At 41.0% G+C, this 26,391-nt stretch overlaps 2 protein-coding genes across 11 annotated transcripts in view; one reads left to right on the top strand and one right to left on the bottom strand.

Moving 5' to 3' along the window:
• Positions 1-5,080: 5,080 nt before the first annotated feature.
• Positions 5,081-11,265, top strand: prss35 (serine protease 35). The gene is made up of 2 exons (XM_040012886.1): positions 5,081-5,293; positions 8,798-11,265. Exon 2 carries the CDS (start codon positions 8,817-8,819, stop codon positions 10,068-10,070), a length of 1,254 nt encoding a protein of 417 aa, XP_039868820.1. The 5' UTR covers positions 5,081-5,293; positions 8,798-8,816; the 3' UTR covers positions 10,071-11,265.
• A 1,430-nt stretch (positions 11,266-12,695) lies between these two features.
• Positions 12,696-26,391, bottom strand: part of snap91a (synaptosome associated protein 91a) — a 64,423-nt gene continuing 50,727 nt past the window's right edge. For 4 of the 10 annotated variants that reach the window (XM_040012875.1, XM_040012877.1, XM_040012883.1 and 1 more), the window contains 13 exons: positions 25,888-26,142; positions 23,110-23,193; positions 22,746-22,814; positions 22,288-22,404; positions 21,558-21,629; positions 19,966-20,190; positions 17,230-17,427; positions 17,123-17,141; positions 16,884-16,974; positions 16,545-16,640; positions 16,193-16,312; positions 15,469-15,557; positions 12,696-14,563 (listed from right to left, as the gene is read on the bottom strand). In XM_040012875.1, the coding sequence (XP_039868809.1) occupies positions 15,477-15,557; positions 16,193-16,312; positions 16,545-16,640; positions 16,884-16,974; positions 17,123-17,141; positions 17,230-17,427; positions 19,966-20,190; positions 21,558-21,629; positions 22,288-22,404; positions 22,746-22,814; positions 23,110-23,193; positions 25,888-26,142 (1,427 nt within the window). In that variant the 3' untranslated portion in view covers positions 12,696-14,563; positions 15,469-15,476. The remainder of the gene's footprint in view (positions 14,564-15,468; positions 15,558-16,192; positions 16,313-16,544; positions 16,641-16,883; positions 16,975-17,122; positions 17,142-17,229; positions 17,428-19,965; positions 20,191-21,557; positions 21,630-22,287; positions 22,405-22,745; positions 22,815-23,109; positions 23,194-25,887; positions 26,143-26,391) is intronic. The other 6 variants (XM_040012884.1, XM_040012885.1, XM_040012876.1 and 3 more) reach the window with 5 other exon arrangements.

Here is a 26,391-nt window from a genome sequence, read left to right as displayed (position 1 = left end):
AGGCCAGACAGGGTTATCTAACTTGCATTAACCTGTCAATCAAGACAGCCAAACCTTAAGCTTTAAGACAATGCAAACAGGTGATAGGTCATCCTGCAGATTTTATGAAGGGCAAAAATAGTTTTATACATCAGACTGCTAATGTTTTCATTTCAACACTGAAGCTTGGCATGTTAACATGAGAGTCTATGAGGATTTACCCAATTTTGGATCCAGCCTCAAGTGGCCACTGGAGGAACTGCAGTTTCCAGCATTTCAAGCTTTCAGACTGCTTTGTTTGGACAGGAAACAAATCTTTGTGCTGCTTTTGTTTTATCTCTTCAAGACAATAAATCACTAAGAGCAGGAAATCACTGGCAGTCTCTTAAATTACTGTGTATGAATAAAGGTAAATATTTGCTCAGGGATCAAAGTCAATAAGAAGGAATGTCTCCACAAAACTTTGTGTACACCTTTAAGAACCGCACCCATATACTGGTTTACTGCTGCAGAGGTTTGTAATGTCTGATCCTGAGCGCTCAGGCACACCACTAAGAACCCATCTAGTAGTCCAAGTGCAAAGAGAGTACTTCCTGTCAGGGTGTGACACACAACACAAAAGAACCTCTGTCCCCACAGTGCAGCCCTGACCAGGAATATCACTCCCTGCTTTTCTGTTTGGAAGATACAGAACAGGGTACATAAAGCTCTAACTCTCTCTCTCTCTCTCTCTCTCTCTCTCTGTGTGTGTGAGTGTTTTTCCTTGATCTTCTTTGACCTTTGACCTTGACTTTTACTGAAAACAGGAACATTTTCTGTGTGTCTTTGTCTTCCTGTGTTCAGATTACAATAACAGCGGTCACAGTTTGTTATGGTGTTGAGCGGCCTCCCAAATACACAATTATAATTATGCAAGATGCAGTTCTACAAACAGATTTGTTCTTAAGTGGCACCTAGGAGGAGTTCTTTAGAAACCGTGGCTTTCACTAGCTTTTCTGCTGCTAACATAATCCACAAGCAAATTCATGAACAGATAGGTTTCATTTTGTGGTGCAAAGAGCACAGCGCTCTAATTTGCTGTACACTCTAATATTCTGTAGTCAGATATGAAAACCTGGTCCGGCTGTCTTAGCTAATTATAGGCCAATTTCCAAACTTCCACTTATTTCAAAAACTCTTGAAAGAGCTGTTTTAAAACAGCTAAATGATCATGTGTAGATGAATTGCCTACTTGATGTGTTTCAATACGGCTTCATCATAGCACAGAAACAGCATTGGTAAAGCGTAGGAATAACCTTCCTATGGCCTCTGATGGTAGACTCATCTCTGTGCTTGTCCTGTTGAATCTCATTGCAGTATTCAGTGCTGCCGATCATATTACTGCAGAGAGCAGAACACACTGTTACTATCAAAGGAAATGCGGTGCAATTCTTTGAATCATACCTATCTGATAGACTCCAGTTTGTTCATGTAAATGATGAGTCTTCTTCACGCATGAAAGTTGGTCAGAGAGTACCACAGGGCTCTGTGCTAGGTCAAGCACTTTTTACTTAATATATGCTTTCCTTAGGCAATCTCAATAGAAAACACTACATAAATAATGAGGCTCCATCTTATTTTAAAGACCTTATAGTACTGTGTGAGCCCAATAGAGCACATCACTCTCAGTCTGCAGGCTTACTTGTGGCTCCTAGGGTATTTAAAAGTAGCAGAGTCTTCTGTTATCAGACGTCTCTACTGTGGAACCAGCTCCCAGTTTGGATTCTACAGACAGACAGCCTCTTTACTTTTAAGATTAGGCTTAAAACTTTCTTTTTTGATAAAGCTTATAGTTAGAGCTGGATCAGGTGACCTCAAACCATCCCTTAGTTACACTGCTATTGGCTCAGACTGCTGCGTGACTTCACGTGGATGCACTGTCAGGCACTGAGCACTTAGTCTCCACTCACCTCTTTTCACTCCCACATGTTTATACACCATTGCAGCATGTCATTATATTTGTCCTTTCTCTCCTTTAGTCTGTGTTTTGACCTTTCTCCCTCTTCATTTTTTTTCCTTTTCTTTTCTCTTCTTGTCTTTCCCCTCAACCCCCAACCAGTCTGAGCAGACGAGCCTTGTTCTTCCTGCTAAAAGGGAGTTTTGCCTTCCCACCATCACAAAGCGCTTGCTTATAGGGGGTTGTTTGATTCTTGGGATTTTCCTCCAGAATACAGTAGGGTGTTTACCTCACAATATAAAGCGCCCTGAGGTGACTGTTTTTCTAATTTGCCGCTATATAAATAAACCTGAATTGAATCATCAGTCTGAGAGAAGCAGTTCATTACAAGTTTGTCCAGTTTGACGAAGTGGAGCCACTTACATGAACAAGCCTCATAAGGAAAAAAAAAGAAGCATTATAGTTTAACATTTGCACCTGTACTAACATCTGCCTCATGCAAGCAAGGATGGTTGTTTGAAATATGAGTTGAGCAAATATTTGTGCAGTGTGCACACTTTGCTATTGTAAGCCCACATTTACATCACATCTGATACAGAAAAGCATTTTGCCATAGCTGAACTTTACTTCCACAACACCCAGTGGAAACTGCTGCCAGCCACTTTTAGTTACTAAAGAGTCAACCACATTTCACCTTGACCATTCAACCAGACTCTGTGTGGACTGACACATAAATATTTGCCTGTGACTAATTTTAGAAACAGTTTGTGTTGAGATGCACTTTGGGGCAGGTCGGTGGGTGAGAGTGCAAAGTCACTTTTCTGACCATTCAACCTTTGAGCCTTCTGACAGCCTATCACGTTTTAAGTGTGTGCTGTGGTGCAGATGATCAGTTTGGGGTTCAAAATTCCTGTGTTTCATGTATTTCACATCTATTAACTATACCTTGTCTTATCCTGGACAGGGTAGTGAGGGGCTGGAGCCTATCCAAGCTGACAATGGATAAAATCCTGAGCAGGGTACCCGGCCAGAAATCAGACCATGATCAAACTCTAAACCCATTTAGAATCACTTAACTTTGGTATGTGAGACGATGCTGAGAAAACTCACACTCAGAGGCATCGGCTGCACCGCCATGCAGTCCCATTGCATCGGCCTTACTCTCTTTTTATAATACAAATTTTCAATTTGTAGGCTGATTAAAGCAGATTAAAGGATGCAATGTGAACAAATAAAATTTTCCATCCATCCATTCATCCACCACTTGCCAAACCAGGGTCACCGATTTGGGCAATATTTAGGGAACACCCTTGATAAGGTTAAAACAGAGAGACACACAGAATAACCATCAACATACAAGATTTATAGAAACTGACAGTATCCTTCATGAGCACAAGAATTCTCTGATTCATTTTTTTTGTACTATTTTTTTCTCAAAATCCAAATTCTTCCTTTTTCCCCCTTCATGTCTCATTTTACTGCTCCTCCCAGCTAATTACCAAAATGATTTACATACTGTGGCTTCAGTGATCTGAGAGAGATGATGAGTGGTAACCCAACTTAACCGTTAAAAAAAAAGTTCCTCTTGAGTGATGTCACATGCACTATGTTTTTCCACTGTCTGTGCAGCCTCCTGCTTAACTTAATATGCTGGGCGTGAGCATGACTATGCAAAATCATTGTGGAACTGTAGGAGTCACTGGCCAGTGGATCAATCTCTTCTCTCAAAATGTAGCTACAGAGTCTGAAAGAGAAGTGAGGACCACACCCAGATACCACGGGCATGGTTAATACAACTATTGCTGTGCATCCTGCTTGGAAAACATCAGGCTTTGTAGTTGTACACGCGTGTGTGATCACCACCCACAGAGACAAACACCCATCATGATCATTAACATTGTCAGGTGTTGTGGGCCACCCAAGTCTCCTCTGCTTCCAGTTTCAGGAGCAGGTGTAATTCTATAACCAGTAGAAGAAGACTGAAAGCTCCTGCTGTACATCAGAGTGAGTGACAGCGGAGCTTACTCAAAGATCACTCTCTGTCCCTAATGACATGCTGCACTCCCTGCACTCCCTCCTGAGCCACATGTGTATCATCACTCTCCCCTCCAATCCGTCCTCTTTCTCTCTCTCCCTCTCATTACACACATATTTTTCTTGGCTCATTGAGACTTCAACCATATAGTCACAGTTGCGTTGAGACCTCCTCTCATTTTGTCCCGTTTCGTTTCCAGATTGTATAATGCAAAGACTAAACAAGCAGAGTTATTTGAGTGGGTTGCTGCATAATGAAGGCAGCAGACGAGCCTGCCAAGTCAACCAGCAGAGCGAGGTCGTCAGCATCCACATTTACCAAAGTACCTCATGAATTACATGGAAGGAAAAGCATGGACGAAATATATAAGTAAAGTGTCAAGCTTTATGGCTTCCTGCACGCATATGTGTATCTTTTTGTGTACTTAAACGTAAATAAATGGAGTCACTGATAGATAATAAGAGTCCCATACCTGAGTTGGAACCTCAAATCTCAAAGATTAGATGCTTAGAGGACAGAATTAACTTAAATATAAGTAACAGATGGATCTTTTAAGGGGTAACAAATCTATCCAGCTCTGTTCAGTTTAATTTATATAGCGCTAAGTCACAACAACAGTGGCCTCACTAAATCAAAAGGTGTGGAATTCGACTTGAAGGGTCAAAAAGTATAAAACTATATCGGTAATCGGTGAATATGTTTGATATATTAAGGTGAAGAAGGAAAAAAACATGTTAATAGCAGCTGCTTATGATATTTTTGTGGCGTTTACACCTCACGCTGTAGAATAAGAGCGCTGCAGATGTGGAGACTCACACGCACCACAACAGAAACGCCCCACACTCTGTAGAGACCGCTTGAATTAATTCCTTCACAGCTCTACAGACTGAGGTGCGTTTCATTTTTATTTTTCCCCTCCTCCACCTCCTCCACGCAGACCGGGTTTGCTGGTGAATAGACCACTGACTTCACTCCCGATTCAGCCTTTTAGTTAGATCGCAAGGTCTGGTCCCACCCATATGTGAACAGCTTTTGTCAAAAGTGAAAAAAAAAGAAGTCCCTTTCACATTTTCCCCCCTTGCCTCCCTTCCTCCCTCCTCAGTCCTCCCTTCCTACCTCCTTCCCTCCCTCCCTCCTCAGCATCAAGTGCAGTGTGAGCGGAGCGACTTTTCTCTCAGCCTCTTTGAAGGAGCAATGAGGAGAAGGCAGCCATCGCCCTGCTGATAGCAGAAGGTCTGGGATGCAGTGAAGTCCCGTTTGTTTTCCAGTTCATTTGTGTAGGTCCTGGGGAAACAAACAATAACGTTGCGGATTTGGCAGATCCATCAATCGAATGCGAGCAGGTAGGAAGCGCTATTGTGCACACTTACCCATTATTATTGTGTCCCGATGGGGAACGCGGGGAATGACTGACTTTATTCAGTCTCTTTCTTTCTTTCTTTCTTTCTTTCTTTCTTTACAACTTATTTACATTTTTAATAGATTTTCTTTTCATTTTACTCCGACCTGTTGATGTTTTAAAAGTTGATTTAATTGGATTAGAGTGCAAACACAAACACACACACGGGCTTCAGTAATTTTGAGTATAATTACTATTGTTGTGCGATGTTATTCCCTTAGGGCACGCTGAAATACTTTCAGTGCATTCTTAAATAGACACGTTGTCAATTTACTCTCCACGTACAGGTGATGCAGATGTGGAATTACTGAATATGTGCTAAATATGGGATTTAATTGTAGATTTATTTACATTTTAGTGTTGCCAATGAAAACACGCGCCTCACATTTTTACTTTGATTTTTTAAACAGGGTTTCAATCGGGCTTTAATGTCAGATTTCTGAATCTTTTATCTCTTTACCACCTGACTGACAGAAGTGGATCTAATATTAAGAAAAAAGGCTTCAGTGAATGCTAACGCTTACTGATTTCATTATACACCATTGTGCCACAGCGCCACCCCTTGGTGACGTTTATCTCCCGGGCGCCCCCGATACTTTCCTGTGACTTCTTCCACTGAGGGATGAAGAGGGCACAGCCTGAAATCAGGGCCTTCTGCTAAGACCGAGAGCCACCATGGCAGCATATCAGTTTCCACTCTCTGTCGAATAATTGCAGGCTTTCTCCTAGATTGTGTGTTTGTGTCTGAGTCTGGCAGCAAGAGTGTGAAGTTAAACACAAAATTAAACGTCATTTTTGTCTTCTCATTTATTGAGAGAGTTTTACAGCTTATGTGGGCTTGTAGTTTATTGCTGTCTGTTGTAGGGTGGCTAAATGATGGCCAATGGGTAAGTTTTATTAGAAGATTTATGGTAAGCTGAAGCCAAAAAGTCCCAACTACAGTTATACTTACTTGAAGGACAGTGTGCTTAATGACAAGTTTATCAGCTGGAGGGTTGACTCCTTGACCAGTGAGGTTCTCTGTCTCAGCTGAGTCTCCTGGGAACTGTACCAAACCAGGCAGCATGCCTTTTTCACAACACATCAGCATCTAATTGAAAGGCAGTGTGTCTTTGGAACCCCCCACCTCCCTTGCCCCATCTTAAAGGTTTGTGTTCCATCTGGTCTGTCATACTCAGTTTCAACCCTGTATATTTTCACCCCTGACTTCTGTTTAAAATTAACTTTTGGATTTGCACTTTTGTGCCAAATCATTCTCTCTCCTTGCATACGTGTGACTTCATCGCCACAGCCACGCTGACGAAACTGCTCTGCAGTGAAGTGACGGTCTGCTGAATCTATTAAAACGCACACAAATTGTAATTTTCTTTTTAGGTTTATCAGGGCTGTTGGCAACGTCACAGTCGTACAGTAGAAGCACGAGCCAGCAGGCTGTGTGCAGACTGCACAGTCTCAGTGTTTGATGTCATTCGTGTGCATGCAAAGAGTCGAGTGCAGCTAAGGAAACCAGATACTGTCATTACAGAAAGAGAAGGTTAACCATTGTGGCGAACCTCCAAGCCAATGTCTCAGCCCATTCGGAGGATCAGGGTTCATCTTATCCTTTTCTCTCCCCGCAGCCTCCAGCAAGATTCAGAGGATATAAATCTTTCAACCACACAGCTAATGTAACAGCTCCAGAGACATGTCTGAGGAGCACAAGACTACTTTAAACTGAGTGCCATTGCTTCTAATAAAAATAAAACTGCACCAATTTGCAACCATTTTTGGCAAGCATTTAAATACATAAGTGTGATGTGCTGTCACACTGCTGTACAGCCAACTGTAGTGCTGCAGAACTGCAAGTCTGTTGGACATCTCTAATGTTTTGGGCTATATTGCCTCCCTGTGGCTGTATTGGGACTGTGCATATTGTGATCCAGGGGTCTTAACATTGGACCTTTTCATTCCAGGGAAATCAGAGTGTTCCTATATTCTGAACATACTTAATTATTAGTGTCTGGGGGAAAAAATCCCTGGCAAACAGTACAAAAAGTGTTGAGACATTTCACTTCAAAACCACAAACATGAACCTTGGGGTGACCAAAGTTATTGTGGTTCATAATTTGGGGAACCACCAACTTTAAATTGTTATGCTAATTCATGTTGTGGATGTTTAGATATTACAATTAATAAATGAGAAATTTTGACAGTTTGTAGTCCTACATGAAAAGCCAAGGCATTGCCAGTGTCATTATGGTTAAGCATCTGGGAACCATGGGTCTCTGCACTAATATTTATGGGAAACCATCCAATAGGTTTCAGCCTTCTTAAGTTGAAGCTTAGGACAACTAGCAGGGAATCACTAGTCAGTGGAATATGTCCTCCATGCACTACAATGGCATGTAAAAAAAAATTGCATGGCAAATGATCTCCTGATATTGAGGTGTTTTAGTCTGAACCAACCAAAATTCATTCTGTCCAATAGTTCTCAGAGGAACAACCTGTTGGCTACAGCTAGAGGATTATTATGACTTGTCATATCAGGATGACTAATGGTCTCTTTTTTTTTTTTTAGCGTGTCCATGTCGTGAATGTTTATATATTTCAGGAAAAGGGGGAAATGTTGACAAATTTGTGGTCCTACATGAAAAGCTTGTCATTGCAAGCATCTTTATGGTTCACCCTCTGGGGAACACAGATGACTAAAGATTACACCAACCTAAACCTCCTAAGACCCGAACTCTTACATGGCATGCATTTTTTAATTTCCCTTTGATATTTGGGCTGATTGGGACCTGATGAATATAAAAACAAAGAATTACCAGATTTTTTTTTTGTCTAATTTTTGTTTCTGAGAAAAATGAGAGCCACATATGAGGATATTCATTTGAAATTTCGATAGAACAGTTGCAGTATAATGTCCTCGTAAGTGGATATCAGGCCCTTGTTGAGCAAGATTTAGTATTTTGGTCTAAATAACCCAAAATGTAATGTCCACATATGTGGACGCCAGGTCCTAGGAGGCTAAGTGTCACCCTCACGATGGTGTGAGTGTCTGCTAGAGAAAAACTAAGAGAGTCACCAGAGTCAGCAGTGTACATCCTGTTGGGACCACGAATATGTGCAGAGAGTTTTATGGCAATTGTTCTTTTGGTGTTTTGATGTTAGCGAAGGATTAAATGGGCAAGATTTATGGGAATCCATCCAACAGTTCACGCTTGTGGTAATGCTAGCAGGTGACAAAGGAAAAGGCAGGATGTCATCAAAGTCAGTAGGATATATCCTCTATGCCATAAATATATTTAGCCATAAATATATGGCAAATTATGTACTGATGTTGAGCTATTTTAGCATAGAGTTTTAAGAGTGGAGTGAGCAACCATCAGTGCTACAATTAGTATCATGTGTGGCTAAAGAAAGTATAATGATAATAATAATAATTCCCTCATATGTTCTTATTTTTCAGAGCCAGGCCCAACTTAACAATGGGCCACATACCCTTCTGTGTCCTGGTCCCAGTGACAGTGCTGGCTGTGGTGGCTGTAGCTGCTGTAGATGATGAGTACACCTGGCCGCAGTGGAAAGTTCCTCTGGTGAGGAAAAGACGTACTGTGCCTCTCAGCAGCCCAAGCTTCTCAGCTCATCCACAGCCAGAGCTAAGTGGGACTTGTGGGATCGAGTGCCAGCGTCGCCTTCCTTCACCTTCCCTGGAAGACTTGGAGCAGTTCTTGTCTTACGAGACAGTCTACGAAAATGGCACACGCACGTTTACTTCCATTTCTGTGCAGGGTCTCAACGAGATGACTGCATGGTCCAGAAATGCCTCGTCTAGCTCTCGCCACAAACGAGAGGTGTATGGCACAGATACCCGCTTCACCATCGCTGATAAGCAGTTCTCTACCAAATATCCGTTTTCCACCTCTGTGAAGGTGTCCACAGGCTGTTCTGGGGTTCTGGTATCCCCTAAACATGTGCTGACTGCTGCCCACTGCATCCATGATGGAAAGGATTATCTAGATGGAGTGCAGAAACTACGTGTCGGGATTCTGAAGGAGAAATCCAGGCGAGGGAAAGGAGGCAGAGAGAGAGGAGGACGACGAAAAGGTAGAAGAAGAAAGGAAGACACAGCTCAAGAAGATGGACAGGAAAAGGAGGAGAATGGCGGTAAAGGGAGGGGGAAAGGGAAAAGTAGGAAGAACCGGAATAGGCGAAGCGTGGAATCTGAGAAGCCATCATTTAGGTGGACAAGAGTCAAAAAGACCCAGGTTCCTAAGGGTTGGTTCAAAGGCGTGTCGGGTGGACTGGCTGCGGATTACGACTATGCTGTTCTGGAGCTGAAGAAATCCTCAAAAGTCAAGCACATGGATCTGGGTGTGATCTCCTCAGTCAAGAAGCTTCCTGCTGGGAGGATCCACTTCTCCGGCTTCGATGATGACCGACCTGGTAACTTGGTGTACCGGTTCTGCTCCGTGTCTGAGGAATCCAGTGATTTGTTGTACCAATACTGCGATGCCAAACCTGGCTCCAGTGGCTCTGGGGTCTACATCCGCCTCAAAGAACCAGGCAAGAAGAAGTGGAAGAGAAAGATCATTGGAGTCTTCTCCGGTCACCAGTGGGTGGATGTTAATGGGGACGGGACGCAGCAGGATTACAACGTGGCAGTGAGGATAACACCCCTGAAATATGCTCAGATCTGCAACTGGGTCCATGGGGACTCAAGCGCGTGCCAGGTAGCCTAAAAAACACAGGATCCCACCTCCCCCTTATACATAACCCTAGGTACAAGCGACCCCCAACCTACACACTCCTCGTCTTTAATCATCAATCAGGGGCCCAACAACTGCCTTCCTGTAACCTCCTGTGCCTCCCAGTGGCTCCTGCTACACTGGTCCACACACACACACACACACACACACACACACACACACACACACACACACACACAGCCATTCAGACTCTGTGTTGACAAGAGAAACTCGTCAGCGCATCAGAACTGTGGCTCTTCAGCTTTTCTAATTTATTTGCTAAAAAGAAAAAAAAAAACAACTGAGAAAAATCATATATATTATATGTATTTTTCAGATCATTCTGATCTGCTGTTTCTAATTTGACCTTTTTTTTTTTAAAGATATGACCTCTTTGGAAGGTTGAAAAGTGTGTATATTATATTATCCCTGGTACATTTATTCTTATTCTAGGCCCTGTATGAAAAGACTGCACTACAAGTCTTCTCCACTAGTGCGCATCAAGTTTGACAAAAGACCCAGGAAAAATTATCGTAACTCTTGTTTCGCAATTGAACTATATGGAGATATGGAAATAACTTTTTTATAAACATTTTTAATTGAACATGTTCCACTGTGTGTATCTATCTTGTTTTTTTGTTTTATTTTTTCAAACTACCTTTTGAAGACAAATCGTCTGTCTAAATAGAGAAAGGGTCCTTATAGAAAATAGTTTTTTTTTCTCTGTGAGTCTTGCAATCTTTTTCTCTGTTCTTGCAACACAGTGAAATGTGGTTTCATTATTGTGAACATAACTGTGTTGGTGCTTATCCAGAAGATGTGGTGCTAATTTATGAAAAAGTAGAAGGCTTTTAAAAGATGTTTTGTTAGCCACATACTGTAACTATATATTTAATGTGAGGCTACAGATTTGGGTTGCATTAAGATGGATCCGAACAATCCAACAATTTACTTGAGCTGCATATATTTTTCCAAATCTAAAGGATATTGGATTTGCTATAATGCTATAATATTGTCGTGTAATGGAAGGTTTTAAATGTGGATTTCTTGGGGGGGGGGATTTTTTTTTTTTTTTTTTGATTTTCATGTTGCTTATATTCAAAAAGTTCATGAGTATCCCTTTGAAGACCAAATACCTGACATTAAAGATGCAGATTGAAAACTACCAAACATTAAATCAAGTTTACTACCTGTGTGTATATGTGTGTTTTCAATTACGTACATTCAACCACAGCGATCTATAAAATATCTAAACCATTAAACAACACCGTCGGCTTTGAAACCCGCAGCTAGTGATGACATATTTAACCAAGTATAATGTAAAATCAAACTTTAAAAGTGCTTTCATCATTTAAATTAAGAAAACCGATCAGTTGCACACAGTTTATTGGATGTTTAATCCATAAAATTTAAATTAAATTACGAAAAACTTCTCCAGAGTAGCTTCATATCAACTGTGAAGCATAGCTTTGGAAATGTGATAGTTTGATGCGACCGTGCAGCTTGATATCGTTGATTAAGCTCTGAATTCTGCATCATATGAACCTTTAAACAGGATTACAACCTTAAGCACTTTAGCAAATCTACTGAGACAATAAAAAAGAAGAAACAGAGTGTTATGGGATCAAGATTATAAGCCCAGATGTGAATCACTCTAGTGGGATTTAAAAACTGGTGGCACATGCAAAAAAGTTATTTTTTTCATGGAAGAACAGGGATGAAGAAAATTCTCTCAGATGTATGGGGTTGCACTGGCTTCTCCAGTCAAAGGTAAACTTAGTTTATCCACAGACTAATGTGGAGAACCTTACAGATTAATAGGTTTTTATTGCGTAAATGATTGAAAAAGCTGAAATTTTTTAAACTGAAAATGACACATTTCACATTGGATCTGTTTTCTTGTTTAAAAAACTTGCAGAAAAGTATTCAATTAAATTTGGACACTGTGGAGTTTAGTTTCTGAATGAGTAAAGGAAAAAAAAATTTTTTTATCAACATATGGCTTAGAGAAATAAAGTTAAATTAAAAAAAGACAAAACAATTGAGCAAAAAACAAAAACAAAAAACAGCACAAAAAATGACTTGCTGATATCACTCCATCGTTTCATACAAATATGGTCACTTCTGGCTAAGACACAAGACAAAAATGCCAGCAAACAAAATACTAACACTGAGGCATTCATGCTCAGAATGAAATCATAATAGTCAGTACAGACATGCTTCGTTCTGCACCCACACTGTACAACCCCACATCTAGATTGGGAAGAGACACCAGCCTAGGATGTGTGTTTCTTGATTATTTTGTGATCATTTCAAATTTTGACATACACATGTTTTTCAACTCTACTCTTTTAGACCTCTTTTGGAGGACAGAGCCACAGCAAAAGACAGTTATAAGAAAAAACCTATAATGTAGCGTTTTCATGTGGTGAAACTGAAATAAAAGCAGTCATTTTGGAGCCAGACAGTTCAATCCATCATTGAATTTATTGCATCTCAAAGGGCTTACATGCACATGGGGAGGGCCATTGTAAATAAAATAAATTTACAACTAAACAAAAATACAATTTTCATAATTTAGTCATGAAAAATGTTAATAATCTCCCATTATTTTCTCTGAATCACATCTGATTCACACAACCAATCCACTAAGAGGACAACACACAGAGTAAGCTTGATAACTGTCTGTAGTTTACAGCACAGGAGAGGGGGACCGGTGTTAAACAATGTCCAAACATATGCATATGTCAACACTGAAAACATACACATTTCAATGTAAGTAAGCAGGAACAGAAGTGCTTTGGGTAACACGTTCAGAAGGTTCGACAGTGACCTCCTGTGGGTTTCTCTACACACTGTTCCTCATGTGGCCACATACAGAATTACATACAGTTCCACTAAAAATTGGCCGATCGTCAGTACTGATCATATGAAGAACTCAAACGCAGTGTTCAGACAGCAGCAGGATCGGATTTTTTTCTTCACATTATAACTTGGCCACGTTTGCTCAGTGGGTGCATACTGCTAGATAACACTGAAGTTAAAGGTACCATGTGGAGTCTTCCACTGCTAACAGGAGTAAGGTTTTGATGAGGAGGTGTAAACACTGTACATTTCAAAGGTTTTTCTTTACATGAAGTAAATGCTTCGTATTCATAACCATAATCAACGGATCAGGGATACTTAAACAGCTTTCTTTGGTGTGAAAAACTGAATGCAAGCAGAATATCTTATGCAAACTCCATAACGTACCTTTAATCCGCACCCAAGTCAGTGATGGGATTTTCTAATTGTTGCTAGGTCACCATGTTGATTAACTGCTGTTTTTAGAAATGACTCAATATAAATTTCAATCCTTAAATCAACTGGATGTCAGATTGATTAATTTGAGCTGGCTGAACACAGGGTTTGGTATGGCATTGCTATTGAGACAGTCTGAAAGAAAGAACAGGCACCAGACATTCCCCGTGTGAGAAGTGTCAAAAGACTTACGTAGACAGTTAGACAGGAATAGTCTGAATTTACCTCTGTGCTGAAGAAGTACATTTTAAGATATGTCCTGTAATAGCAATACCAGCAAATATCAGTAGCAGTATGGAGGATTATTCTAAAACAAACAGAACATATACAAATGAATAACATAAAACAAAAAGACAAAAGAAGAAATGTAGAAAAATAAGCCACCAGTTAAAAACAAGAAAAACAAGAGAAACAAACAAAAGGATCACTTGCTGGTCTTGTATGACTCAGAAGCCCATAGAAGAGGTTTCTAAATACACAGTATATTAATCATGTAGCGGTAGTCATATTTGCTTCCAAATAGTGTTGAAAGATGATGGTAAATAGAAGGATACTCACACCACTTCTTACAACTTCATGTCTGACTCACATTTATATTTCTCTTCAACACACGTACAGAATAGAGACGAAATCCTCGCCCAGAGAAATCTATGTACATCAAAGAGGACCTTTCTGTAAACAACACACAGCATGTTTCTCAGAAAAATCTCCCGGGGCTTTGTTTGTTTTTCCCACTCTCATCCAATTAGAGCGGGACAAAAGGAGAGCCCCTCCCCCTTTACAAGGAGGTACGGACAAAGAAAGGGGTGGAGACAAATAAGGGGAGGAGCTCAGGACACCAAAGCACATCCATCATTCGACTTAGTACTAGAAATGAATCCGAACACGTACGCCTTCGCTTTCTCGCGCTTAATTTTTTTTTTTTAAGTGATTTTGTTTAGACAAAAGTTTGGTACATCGACATAAGCACACGCTTTTATTTTTTTCTCGTATATTTATATGTAATCCGCTATGGTTCACTTTCACAGTTTGTGCTACAACATCACACAGGAGAAGGGCTGGGCTGGAGTAGGGTGGAGAAAAGAGGCTCTTAATAAGGTTGAATAGCTGAACATCGCTGGCATCCTGAGATGTTGACAGACACCAGGTAAAAAGGTGAGGGGGCTCTCATCCAAAGAGGGAAGCAGCTGGAAGACAGGAAATAGAGAGCATTTTTAATATAAAAGTCATTTTGTTCTGGAGGCAAATGAAAAGGCCTGTACTGGAAGCTGACTGTGATTTTTGTTTTGCAAAGCGATGATCTGAAACCAGCTGATTTTCATGTTTCTTATATTCAAGAAGTTCATGAGTATCCTTTTGAAGACCAAATACCTGAAATTAAAGATGCAGATTGAAAACTACCAAACATTAAAATCAAGTTTACTACCTGTGTGTATATGTGTGTTTTCAATTACGTACATTCAACCACAGCGATCTATGAAATATCTAAACCATTAAACAACACCGTCGGCTTTGAAACCCGCAGCTAGTGATGACATATTTAACCAAGTATAATGTAAAATCAAACTTTAGAAGTGCTTTCATCATTTAAATTAAGAAAACTGATCAGTTGCACACAGTTTATTAGATGTTTAATCCATAAAATTAAAATTCAATTAGGAAAAACTTCTCCAGAGTAGCCTCATATCAACTGTGAAGCATAGCTATGGAAATGTAATAGTTTGATGCGGTTTTGTTGCTTTGTGGACCGTGCAGCTTGATATCATTGATTAAGCTCTGAATTCTGCATCATATGAACCTTTAAACAGGATTACAACCTTAATCACACTAGTATTAATCCTAGCTGAAGATGCTCAATTCCACCTGGGTTTTATTTAATCCAAAGCTCATTCTTAGTCATTTTATTTTTGTGGATATAAAAGCACAGAAATAAAATATTTATTTAACTTCAGCTAAAAGCAGAATATGGCTGTATATGGCTTTATTGTTTGTTGATGACTTTTTTTAAGCTCTGAACTCAGATTTGCAGTGGCACTGCCAAGTCACATGATTCCAACAAACGTACAACAAGAATTCTTTCATGAGCTCCCACCTGGGGCGTTATAAGAAGTCCTTGAGGTCAAGTTCTGCCAATGGGTCCTTGGGCTTCTTGGGGCTCTGGCTTGCAGGTCCTGGAGAAAGCTGGAGAAACAGGACACACAGATCTTCTTAAATTGACCACAGATATTTTAGATAAGAAGATATAACTAATTAAATTCAAAATTAAGTAACATTTTTTTAGATTGACTCCCAACATGTAGCTCATTTATGTTGTTTTACATTGTTTTTATGTGCTTCTTAATGCCTTTTTGTAGCACATTCACAGAGAAGTTTACTGGAGCTTATATACTGTACTTTATGTTGTAGTTTTGCTGTTTGCTAGGACGAAGTCCCACAGCTTTGTAATGGACAAAAAATTGTTTTCTTATTATGATTCTTAATAATATAAGCAATGTTTGTAAGGAATATCTCTATAGATCTATATGAAAACCAGAACTATTAATTGATACATAAAAGCCAGTATAAATATACATATATATGCACAGATCACGGCACAATTAATTTACTGTCAGACAACCCAATCGATGTGTTTTTAAAAGTTTAGCCCCTGCTAACCAGCTACCTTTAGCCCTTCTCACCTAATGTTTCCATATGAGCAGACTGGTCAAGTTGCTGTTATAGCGGCTCTTTATTTCATTTAGCTATCCTGAGTTTCCCACTTAAACAAGCATGCGAAAATACAGCCTAATTTTGAGGGAAAGACTGTGATGTGTTACCGGTGCTCCTGGTGCAGCGGCTCCAGGTGCAACTCCAGCCACCCCAGTGAAGGGAGGTCTCATCATGGACTGTCCCATCATGGGCTGCATCACAGGAGCTCCAGGCCCTGCTGCAGGAGGCTGGTAAGACAAGGGAAGGACATCAGTCTTGGAGCGATACAATTCCCCAATTCCCCAAAAATGCAATAAGATAGAAAAGCAGCTCAAAGGGGTGTAGTTTTTGGATGTCTGTTTTCAAAAATATGCATTCAGTCAGTTAAACAAAGTTAAGCATAAGGAAAAAAACATTTCTTAGTTTAGAAGCTCTCTACAATCCTCAGAAAAGATTAGTTATAAATTAAATTAAGCTTACCATGCCAAAGCCAGGCTGTGCACTCATTGGTGGCACCATGGCTGTACCAGGGGGAGCTGCTCCTGGCACCCCAGGAGCTCCAGGGGTGGCACTGGTCTAAAGAGAACAAACAGGTGAACAGGTCACAATAACACATCTTGGTTCAGGAAGTGTCTGCACAGTGGCTGCCTAAGTGACCTGATTTTACTGTCCAGATTAAATGAAAGTACAGATTAAAAGAAATGTAGTTATTGATAAGCCCGTGGCAGTACAAACGCACACTTCTAAACTTAGTTTTCAGAAAGGCTGCTTTTCATATAAAGCGTATTCTGATCCTGATGGAATGAATACTGTTCTTACCATGGGGGCTCCCGGTGTAGCCCAGCTTGTGGGGGCTACCTGTGGCATCCAGTTTGCGCCTCCTGTCAGCTTCTTCTCACTCTGTGAGTCCCTAAAGGAGTTTAAATGTAGGATACAAGTCAAGATATATGAAATTAATGTCACTTCAATCTCTGTCTTTTTGGGCCAAATGAGCAAAAAGAAAGAAAGGGTTTGCAAATCTAATGATTAACTCATTTTTATAGAATTCACACACTTACTTTTTCTTTACTCCAAGGTCTGAACAGGAAAAAGAAGGAAGAATGAGTTACCTTTCTATGTAAGAAGACAAATAATAGAACTCCATACAGGGAAAGCTACAGTTTACCTCCAACCAGGTTGGCCAGCGATGTGTCCAGATCTCCTACAATGGTTTTGGTAGCAGGAGGGGTGGCAGATGGAGCGGCTGCAATACCCCCCACTGCAACAGGAGTTCCCATGCTTCCTGCAGTGCTTCCAGTAGTGCTGCCCCCAGTGCTCTGGGGCGTTACACTAGGCATCAGCAAGTCACCTAATCCATCAAACACTTGATGGTGGGAAGGTGGGATAAAACAACATAGATTACAAACCTGTCAATCCCTACGTTAACGAACACAGAGCAGACAGTATGATGAGTGGGACAATCTGGCTGTGACAGCATAAGTATTCAGTTGTGTATCACATGCACAATGTCTGGTAATACATTTGAGGGCAAAACTGCACCAATTGAACTCACTTGGTCAGCTGCTCAACCAGTTAAGATTGTCACATCTCAGAACTTAAAAACCAGCAACATCTGGAGGACATGTTCTAAACCAGGTGTCATCAAGGCCAGCTGGTTTAATTCCAACTAACAATTACAGAAGTACTGTATTGTTACAAGTTGGCTGTTTGTTGTGGTATATATGCATGTACAAACGATCAATTTTAATTTTATTAACAGCTTCACAGTGTATAAGCAGGCAAGCAGAAGTAACAGCTTTGGCAAAAATTGGATATAACATTTGCTCCAGAAATGCCAGTCCTCTTCAGCTGATTGTTCGGCTACAAATTCTTTGTAATATCTCATATAGACCATGCTCTGAAATTTTGTGAAAGTACAAGTCGATGAGACAGAGAAGTTCACTTCTGTCTGAGGTGAGTTGCTGAGGATATCCTGAACTTTCCTGTTTTTAAGCACTGGTGTTAGCCTTTGTTAGCTGCTGTTAGCCAGTGTTAGCAGCTGTTAGCTGCTATTAGCCAGTGTTAGTGAAACTTTCTTTGAAGTGTATCTAACATTGCTGGACTCAGACATTTAATAAATAAACTCTCATGCAATGTGACAGGGTCATCCAACTGTTTATCAGAGAGAGAAACAGTTGATACTCTGACCTAACATTAGCTGGTACAATGTTAGCTTAACCATCTGCAGTTGCTGTTTAGCTGGCTTGTTCTCAGCTGTCCAGAGACGGGAAAGCCACATTCCTAATCTGCTGTTTTTGCATGTTTTAGAGGCTTGTCTCTTGAGTTTTCACTTCTTTGGTAAAGGAGACCCCTTCTCTTGTTTACCCTTTGACATTCTTTGGATCATGGGTAGTCGACAATGGCAAGAGACATCCAAAACTGGGATTCAAAATCTCATAGAGGTAGGTTAGCAAGGTAAATACTGAACCGTGTAGCAGAGTGGACCTAAAACACATCTACTCAGTAAACGCCATTACCGGAAGTCCCCCAGGAGACCCCTTCTCTGATGAAAAAAACCCCCATGTGTACTATCCTTCATATCTCAAGTGTGAAGGTTCAGAAACAAATTAAATTTGCCTCTGTAACACACGAACACCTATGAGTTCTCATCTCTATGGCCAGTCTTGCCACATACATAACATCCTTCGACAAACCACCATCTGCTCCAGTGTATTTTTAATGTATTAATTCTAAGTTTATGAGAATGCATCAAGTTGTTGGAAAATGTAGTTGCAAACAAATCAACATATATTCATGAGTACATTTTTTTAATTAAATAAAATTTAAAATGACGGACTGTACCTTTAAGCTGGTATATCCTACCCAAAGAAGCTGCCCATCTGCAAGTCACTTTGCAATCTGCCTCCACCTAGCTCCTCTTTTCCACTTTCTACTGATCTCCCTGCCTCTAGCTTTCCCTGAATGTGTGTGAAAGGGTGGGGAAGTCCTAAAACAGAGCCATACTGCAAAATATAAAAATCTTACAGATGGAACCATTAATCTTCTTTAGTCTGTAGTGGATCTGAATGAACTGTAACTGCAGGAAGTAGACCATAACCTTTAGTCTTTGACTAATGCTTGCAGTAGGTTTAATCATACGATGCCAATCTATTAGGTTTCATCAGAGTAATGCTTTAAAAAAAGGAAGGTTTGAAAGATGTCGCTGAAGCCTTGATGGCATGTGGTTACTCCAAGAGGCTAAAATCCAAAAGACTGAAGAGAAACGTAGATGCATTAAGGGTAAGCACCAATCGTCTCATGCAGGAGACAACATGCAACTTGGGAACAGCTTTGGTAAAGAAAACAGTAAGGGAGAGTTGTCCAAAGGGCATGCTGTTATCCACCGCAGGGTTTAACTCACCAGTTACAGATTAGAAGAAGCAAGCAATGACCCAGCAGAGTGGAAGGAGGGTGATGAGGGAACAAGATGTGTAAAGCAGAGGAGAAACACAGAAAGAAAGCAAGAAAATAGAAAGAAGGGAGAGTGGAGGGGTGAGTGGGGAGGTGAAGAAAGCACAGCATTTGTGAAAGTTAAAGAAGTAAAATAGAGGAGACTAAGAGAGAAAGACCAGTGCAAAAGAAGCAGCGGTGCTGAGGAATAAAGCGGTCAGCAGGAACAAGAGTTTTACGTCAGACTGTGACCCCAGCACGTCAGTGTCTCATTCATGCAGAAATCAAGCTGCCAGCAGGTAACAATAACTAGGTCAGCTGTTAAGAGCGCTCGGCTTTAATAAAGCAAACCGAGATTAATGCACATCAAGCAAGACCTGTGCAAATATCAACAAAATATTTCATAAAATTCTCTTAACTCACAAGACAATGACATCAATCACTAAAATGAAGCAACATAACAACCACTTACTTGAAGCATCAAAGCCACCAGAGGGTGCTGATGTGGTGAATGGAGGTTCTGCTGCTGCTGCTGGAGCTGGAACTATTGGTACTGCTGCCACTACAGCAGGTACTGGTGGAGCTGGCGAAGGAAGCGCGCCCAAGGCATCAAAACCCGTCTCTAGGAGGTCATTCTGCACCAGAGCTGGAGCCAGGGCTGGAGCGGCAGCAGGGGTGAGGGTGGGGGACATTAGTCCTGAAGGATATAAACAACAGGACTGTAGAATCATACCGAGTACTGCATCAGCACAGTGAAATAAACAGGAACAGATCATCCCTCCGAAAGGAAAACAGATAAAATATTCATGTTCCAACATATCTTTAGAATTCATAGTATCATAATTTCCCAACAGAGCACTTTGCTGTCAGACTGAAGGCTGACTTGTCATTCACAGTTTCCAAATGTACAATGAGAGACAAAGCCTTCAACTATCAGATTCCTCTCCTGTGGAACAAGCTATTAGTTTATGGTTCAGAAGGCAGATACTAATCTACTTTAAAGATCAGACTTCCAACTTCCCTGTTTCATAAAACTTGGAGTTGACGCTGAATCAGGAAACCCTGAACCATCCCTTAGTTTTGCTGCTGGCCTCAGGCTGCTAGTGGACTTTCCATGAACTGTCTCCTGTTTACACTAATCCCAACATCTGGTCGCAGGAGATGATTTCCCCTCCCTGAGCCTGGTTCTGGTGGAGGGCTCTTCCTGTTAAAAAAGGAAGCTTTCCTCCCTGCTATAGCCAAGTGCTTGGTCATAGGGATATATCTCTCACTATTATGGTAGATCTTTACCTTCTGATGTAAAGTGTCTTGAGAATATTGAACTGATGCTGATAATGATTTAAATAAATACCTTTTTTCTTCCACAGTTACCTGACAAAATTTATTTCTAGATGTTTCAGTTATAAAGGCATTCAGCAGTATTTAACAGCTGAAAGAAGAGAAAAAAAACTGTGTAATGTTGAAGCGTTGGGGTTGATGAGTTATAACAGTGTATGCTGCCAATACACTGTGCATTAGTCTTATTATGACGGTTCTGAAAGCAAGACTTTCACTTAAATTGACTATTTCTATAATGCACTGAAACATTTACTGGGCCAGATCTGCACAGTTTTCTTTTTACAGTAACATACACAGAGCCAAATAAATGCTTGCCAAGTGTCTGGGTATCATCATCTACTTCTAAAGGTTTTGTAGTTTCAATGTAGCTAATGCACAACTGCACCTCCCAGTAGGTTCATCAACTATTCAATAAAGATCTAAATGAGATGGGCAAGACATAGCCATGATGTCATTGGGAGGTCGTGGAGGAAAGACATATTCCAAATGAGTCCTAAGTCACTCTGGAACAGCTGTGCAATTAATTCAACTAGAGCTGCCAAGTCATTACTTTATTGACGACATCTTAATCAGCGTAAGACTCTCCAATCAACCATTTGCCAAAATGAAAAGTTTTTAAAAGACTTTTCAGCACAACTTACTTAAAGTTTTCTGTCCATTCAGTCTTTTGATTCGCATGAAACACTGTGATGGAACTCCAAAGAGTGACAACTAGAAGAGACTCACCTCCCAGCAGGTCGTCTTCAAGTCCTACAGGAGCAGAACTCTGTGTTTCCTCCACAGGGCCCCCGAAAGAGTCTACGGGAGCATCCAGTTATCCACAAGGCAGCATGGAGGGCAGAAAGGGGTGAGAGGTCAGCCCTGGTACACAAAATGAGACACGGTGAGGGGTGGGTAGGACACAAAATTATCTTTATAAAAGAAAAAGTGTGAACAAAAAAGGTTAAATTAAATCAGATTTTAAGGCAATCCATCCAAGAATTGTTTTAACAGAAAATACAATGAAAACATCTCTGTTGGTTCAAGGACACATCTAAAACCTGCAGGACACCGGCACTTGAGGCCTGGAGTTCCCCACCCCTGACATAGAGAAATAATTGCTCTAGGATACCCCCCCCCAAAACAAACCCAACCCACAAAAACAAACAAACAAAAGAAAGATGCGGAAAAGTCAAATAATATGAGGCACAAAGTACATCAACATCAATTATATGTCACATTTTATTGTAGAAGTGATATACCAGTGTGGGATGTCAAGTCAGTACTTAAATAACATCTATTGAGTGAGCCTACATATGCTTTATGGTATCAGGACACTGATGCTTACCGAATGTGAGTGTATTTGAGACATTAATAAAGTGGGTTTACACTTTATTAACTCTAACAAACTCTACAACTCTTAACAAATCTCTCGCAAATCGTATATATCTGTCAGTTGGTGTTGTATGTACAGTACCCAACAGGTCAATGACAGGCTCTGGCTCTGCTTTAGGTGGAGATGAGGTCCCTGCCGCAGGAACAGAAGCAGGAGCCGGGGCAGCGGCAGGGGTAGGAGCAGGAGATGAAAACGAATCTGGACAGAAGAGATAGAAAAAGAGATTTAATTAAATCAGTTTTATTTATCACTGCTTCAGTTCCAGTGACAGACTCCTCTGCTCATGTAGGGTTTTTTTTCCTGCCTGTTCTAAAAAGACTAAAGCAGACATGCAGAGAAGAAGAAGCAGAAGGAGGAAGCAAGCATCCCTGCATCTTAACTGTGTATCCACATCCTTGAAGCGTGCATCCTTTGGAAGTAGAGGTCTGGTCTGCATGTGCATGCAGACCCCAGTACCATGCAAAAACTTGTCTGGCTGCACCCCTCATAAAAAAGGAAGGGAAACAGTGATGCAGTAAAGGTAAAGCAGCTTGACTCACCCGTCACAATGTCTCCAGCCGGAGCCGGCTCGGGCAAAGGAGAGGGCCCGCGTGAAACAGCAGGAAGGTCTAATTTACCAACGCAAGCAAGAGGCAGAATACGAGAAAGAAGAAAACCATGGAGGTTGGGCAAAAAAAAAAAAGCATTAGCGTGGCAGGTAGAAAGATAAAGCATAGAAAGAAAGCAGCCACAACGATTATCCGGTAATTGACGAGTGGGATGCATGCACAGTTGTCACATACCACTATGGGGGGACAAACCAAGAGGTGAGGAAAAAGAACAGCTGACAGAGGAGTGGACATATAGAAACCAGAGGAGATGAAGAGGTTCCATACACAGAGAAATGGATATCAACTCCTGTACCTGCACCAAAAAGGTCTACGCTAGGAGTGGTAGCAGCTTTGGATTCAGTGGTAGGGCTTTGCTCAGGCATAGAATCAAACATATCTACGAACAAGGACACACAATCATATGTACATTCAGAGTCCAAAGTCCAGTGCATACAAAATGGATTCAGAAGAGAGATGAGGGGAAAGCAGAGAGAGCAGATATTTTGATTATTAAATGGATAAGTTGCTGTGTATCTATCCAGTGCAATGCAGAATGAGAGTTAAAAGGGAAATATTGCCAAAGTTAAGCATGAAGACAAACTTACATATTTTCTATATAATAATCACTACAATCTGCCATGTTCAAAATTCAAGAGCTAAGAGATAAGAAGACTAACAGGAGAGGTTTTCAACACCTGGCATTTCCTTTGCCCTCCAAGAAAAAATATATAAACATACTTTCATTTAGAAAATCCTGTTTGTAGCTGTGTGGCATTCTGAGCTAAACAGTAATGTTGGCATGACAATATTCTGATATCTGGCTTCTTCAGTTAATTTTATGTTAGCATGTTAGTATGCTAATAATTAGCAACAAACAAAAACTCAGAAGAGGACTGTCATTTACCTTTGTACATTTGCTACATTTGTTGGATAAAACAAAATGCGTTTGATCCCTTCTGATGGTAAACATATACACACACACACACATATATATATATATTAGCATCAAACTACCAAGTTGATTTTGGAGGGAGTATGATTGGTTCAAAATTCTTTTTCAATGGCTTCTTTACACACACCCAAGTTTTTTCTTTAGCCATGTTCCGCTTGGTCTGTCAGTACCTATCGACTGCCTCAGAAGTCCCACAGGCTAACCAAGCACAATAGGACTCCTTCTTCAGCCTGACGGTTCCCTTCACCTCCAGTGTCAAACATCTAGTTAGGGGGTTACCACCATGACAGGCACCAACCACCTTGCGCCCGCATCGGTGCAGCTGCTTCAGCAATGGAGGCGTTGAAAATGGTTCATTCTGACTCAATGTCCCCAGTCTACCTCGAAATGCTGTCTAAGCAATGCTGTCAAGGGAGTTGAAGATCTCACTATATGTTTAGGCACCCCACGTCTGTCCAGCATCCTCCCCCAATACCTGATCCAACTCCCCGCCAGGTGGTAATCAGTTGACAGCTCAGTGCCTCTCTTCACCCAGGTATCCAGAACATATGGCTGCAGATCTGAAGATACAATTAAATAATTGATCATCGACCTGCTGGTGCCACATGCACTTGTAGACACCCTTATGTTCGAACATGGTTTTTGCTATGGACAGACTGTGGTTTATACATAAGTCCAGTAAGAGAACACTGGTTGGGTTCAGATCTGGCAGGCCGTTCCTCCAAATCAAGCTCCTACAGGAATGTCGGGTACTCTGAACTGTCGTTCAGTGCGTAGGCACAAACAACAGTCAGGACCCGTTCCCCGACCCGAAGGCACAGGGAACAAACCCTCTCATTCAAAAACTCCAATGTACAGGCAGCAACCAGATGGGATATTAAGATACCCACCCAGCTTGCCGTCTCTCACCAAGGGCGACTCCAGAGTTAGACAGTCCAGCCGTTTTCCAAGAGACTGGTTCTGGAGCCCAAGCCATGCATTGAGGTGAGCCTGAATATATCTAGTTGGTACCTCTCAACCTTTCACACTAGCTCAGGCTTCTTCACCACCAGAGAGATGACATTACATGTCCCAGTTGTTAGTCTTGGTAGATGGGGATCAGTCTGCCAGGGTCTCTGCCCCGGGTCGCCACTCAGTGCACACTGCACCCGACCCCTACGGCATCTCCTGCAGGTGGCGGGCCGACAGGAGGGTGGGCCCATGTCCCTTGTGCCCTGGCAGGTCTAAGTTGTCATAGATTAACTAAAATTAATTAACCTTCATGCTGAGACTAGATGAGTTATTATAATTAATTTAAAAATGAGTGCACTAAAATTCAATACAAGCAATCCACTGGTAATTTTAAAAAAACCTAAAGGTTCAACAAAACTTAGAAATCAATGGCTCAGCTCTGCTGAGTTTGAGAAAGCTCAGCAGATGACCAAAGTATACTTATCATGAATATCAGAATCAGTGTACTATCGCTAGCTTGGCAAAGATATACAGCAAAAACAATTCTTATTTGGGCTTCTTAAGGCCTTTGGGTTATTAGACCTTTCCATACACTGAAAAACAAACATAGACAAATTCTGTTCTTTAATTCTGACATTTAGCGATATTCCCTTTTAACTCAGATGCATAAGCTACAATACAGCATTCCCATCCACCAGTATCTAAAAACTCTGGCCACAAGCAGGAGAAGAAAACACTTTTCTTCCCTCCAAGTTTGGGAGACTGTTAGTAATATAAAAAAATCAACACAATTTGAGCCACCTCTGTTAATAAACACAAAACAAAATTTTCTTTTATCCACAGAGATCAAATAAGTACAAGTTTTGGTCCCCGGTCTGTAAATAATATTCAATTTTAAAACTGGCTTTGGAGATTTTTTCTAATTCGCTATATTCATGTTTTTGGGGGTTTTTTTAACAGAAGAGGTCAAAATGCTTGATTGACTATAAACAATCTAAAGGAAAGGTATCATGGAAAAATATAAAAACAAATCAGAATGTAGGGACTGGGCAAGTTATTGTAATTTTCACCATCATCATCAATACCAAGAGCAACACAATCATCATAATTATTAATACCATCATCATCACCATTGTCATAATGCAGGGCAATGCAGTGAGAGGCATAATGAGAGCGAGAAGACTTTACCACCAAAGAGATCTAGAGTCGGGGCAGCTGCAGACTCTGTGGTGGTGTCGGTGGAGGTTGTGGCAGTAGTAGTTGTGGTGGTGGTATTAGTGGAAGAAGGGGTGGGGGCAACAATGGGAGCGATGATAGTCGGCGCATCACTAGAGGTGGGAGGAGTAATGGCAGCAGCATCCGCCCCCGTGTCGGTGGGCTTCATAGCAAACAGGTCCAGTTCTGGAGCAATGTCCGCACTGCCCTCCGTCGTAGCGAAGGGGTCTTCACAAAGAGCAGCAGGTTGGTGGCGTTCAGGAGTTAGGGAGGGGGTAATGATTAGAAAAGAAGGGAATGGGTCAGTGGAGAGGGGATGAGGAAGGGAGGGATTAAGGATTTGTTAAAGTGACAAAAACTGCAAAAAGCATTTTTGTGAGGCTAAATACCTCAGAAGTGTCAAGTTAGGGTCAAAGAAAGTAAAACAATACATGGTAACTCTTTAACTTCAGTGCTCCATCCACAAACTTCAGCAGA

Source organism: Simochromis diagramma, unplaced genomic scaffold, assembly GCF_900408965.1.
Source record: "Simochromis diagramma unplaced genomic scaffold, fSimDia1.1 OVJJ01000618.1, whole genome shotgun sequence".
Classification (NCBI taxonomy): Eukaryota; Metazoa; Chordata; class Actinopteri; order Cichliformes; family Cichlidae; genus Simochromis; species Simochromis diagramma.
The sequence above is the reverse complement of the archived record's forward strand: the minus strand, read 5'-3'. Positions and strand labels throughout refer to the sequence as shown.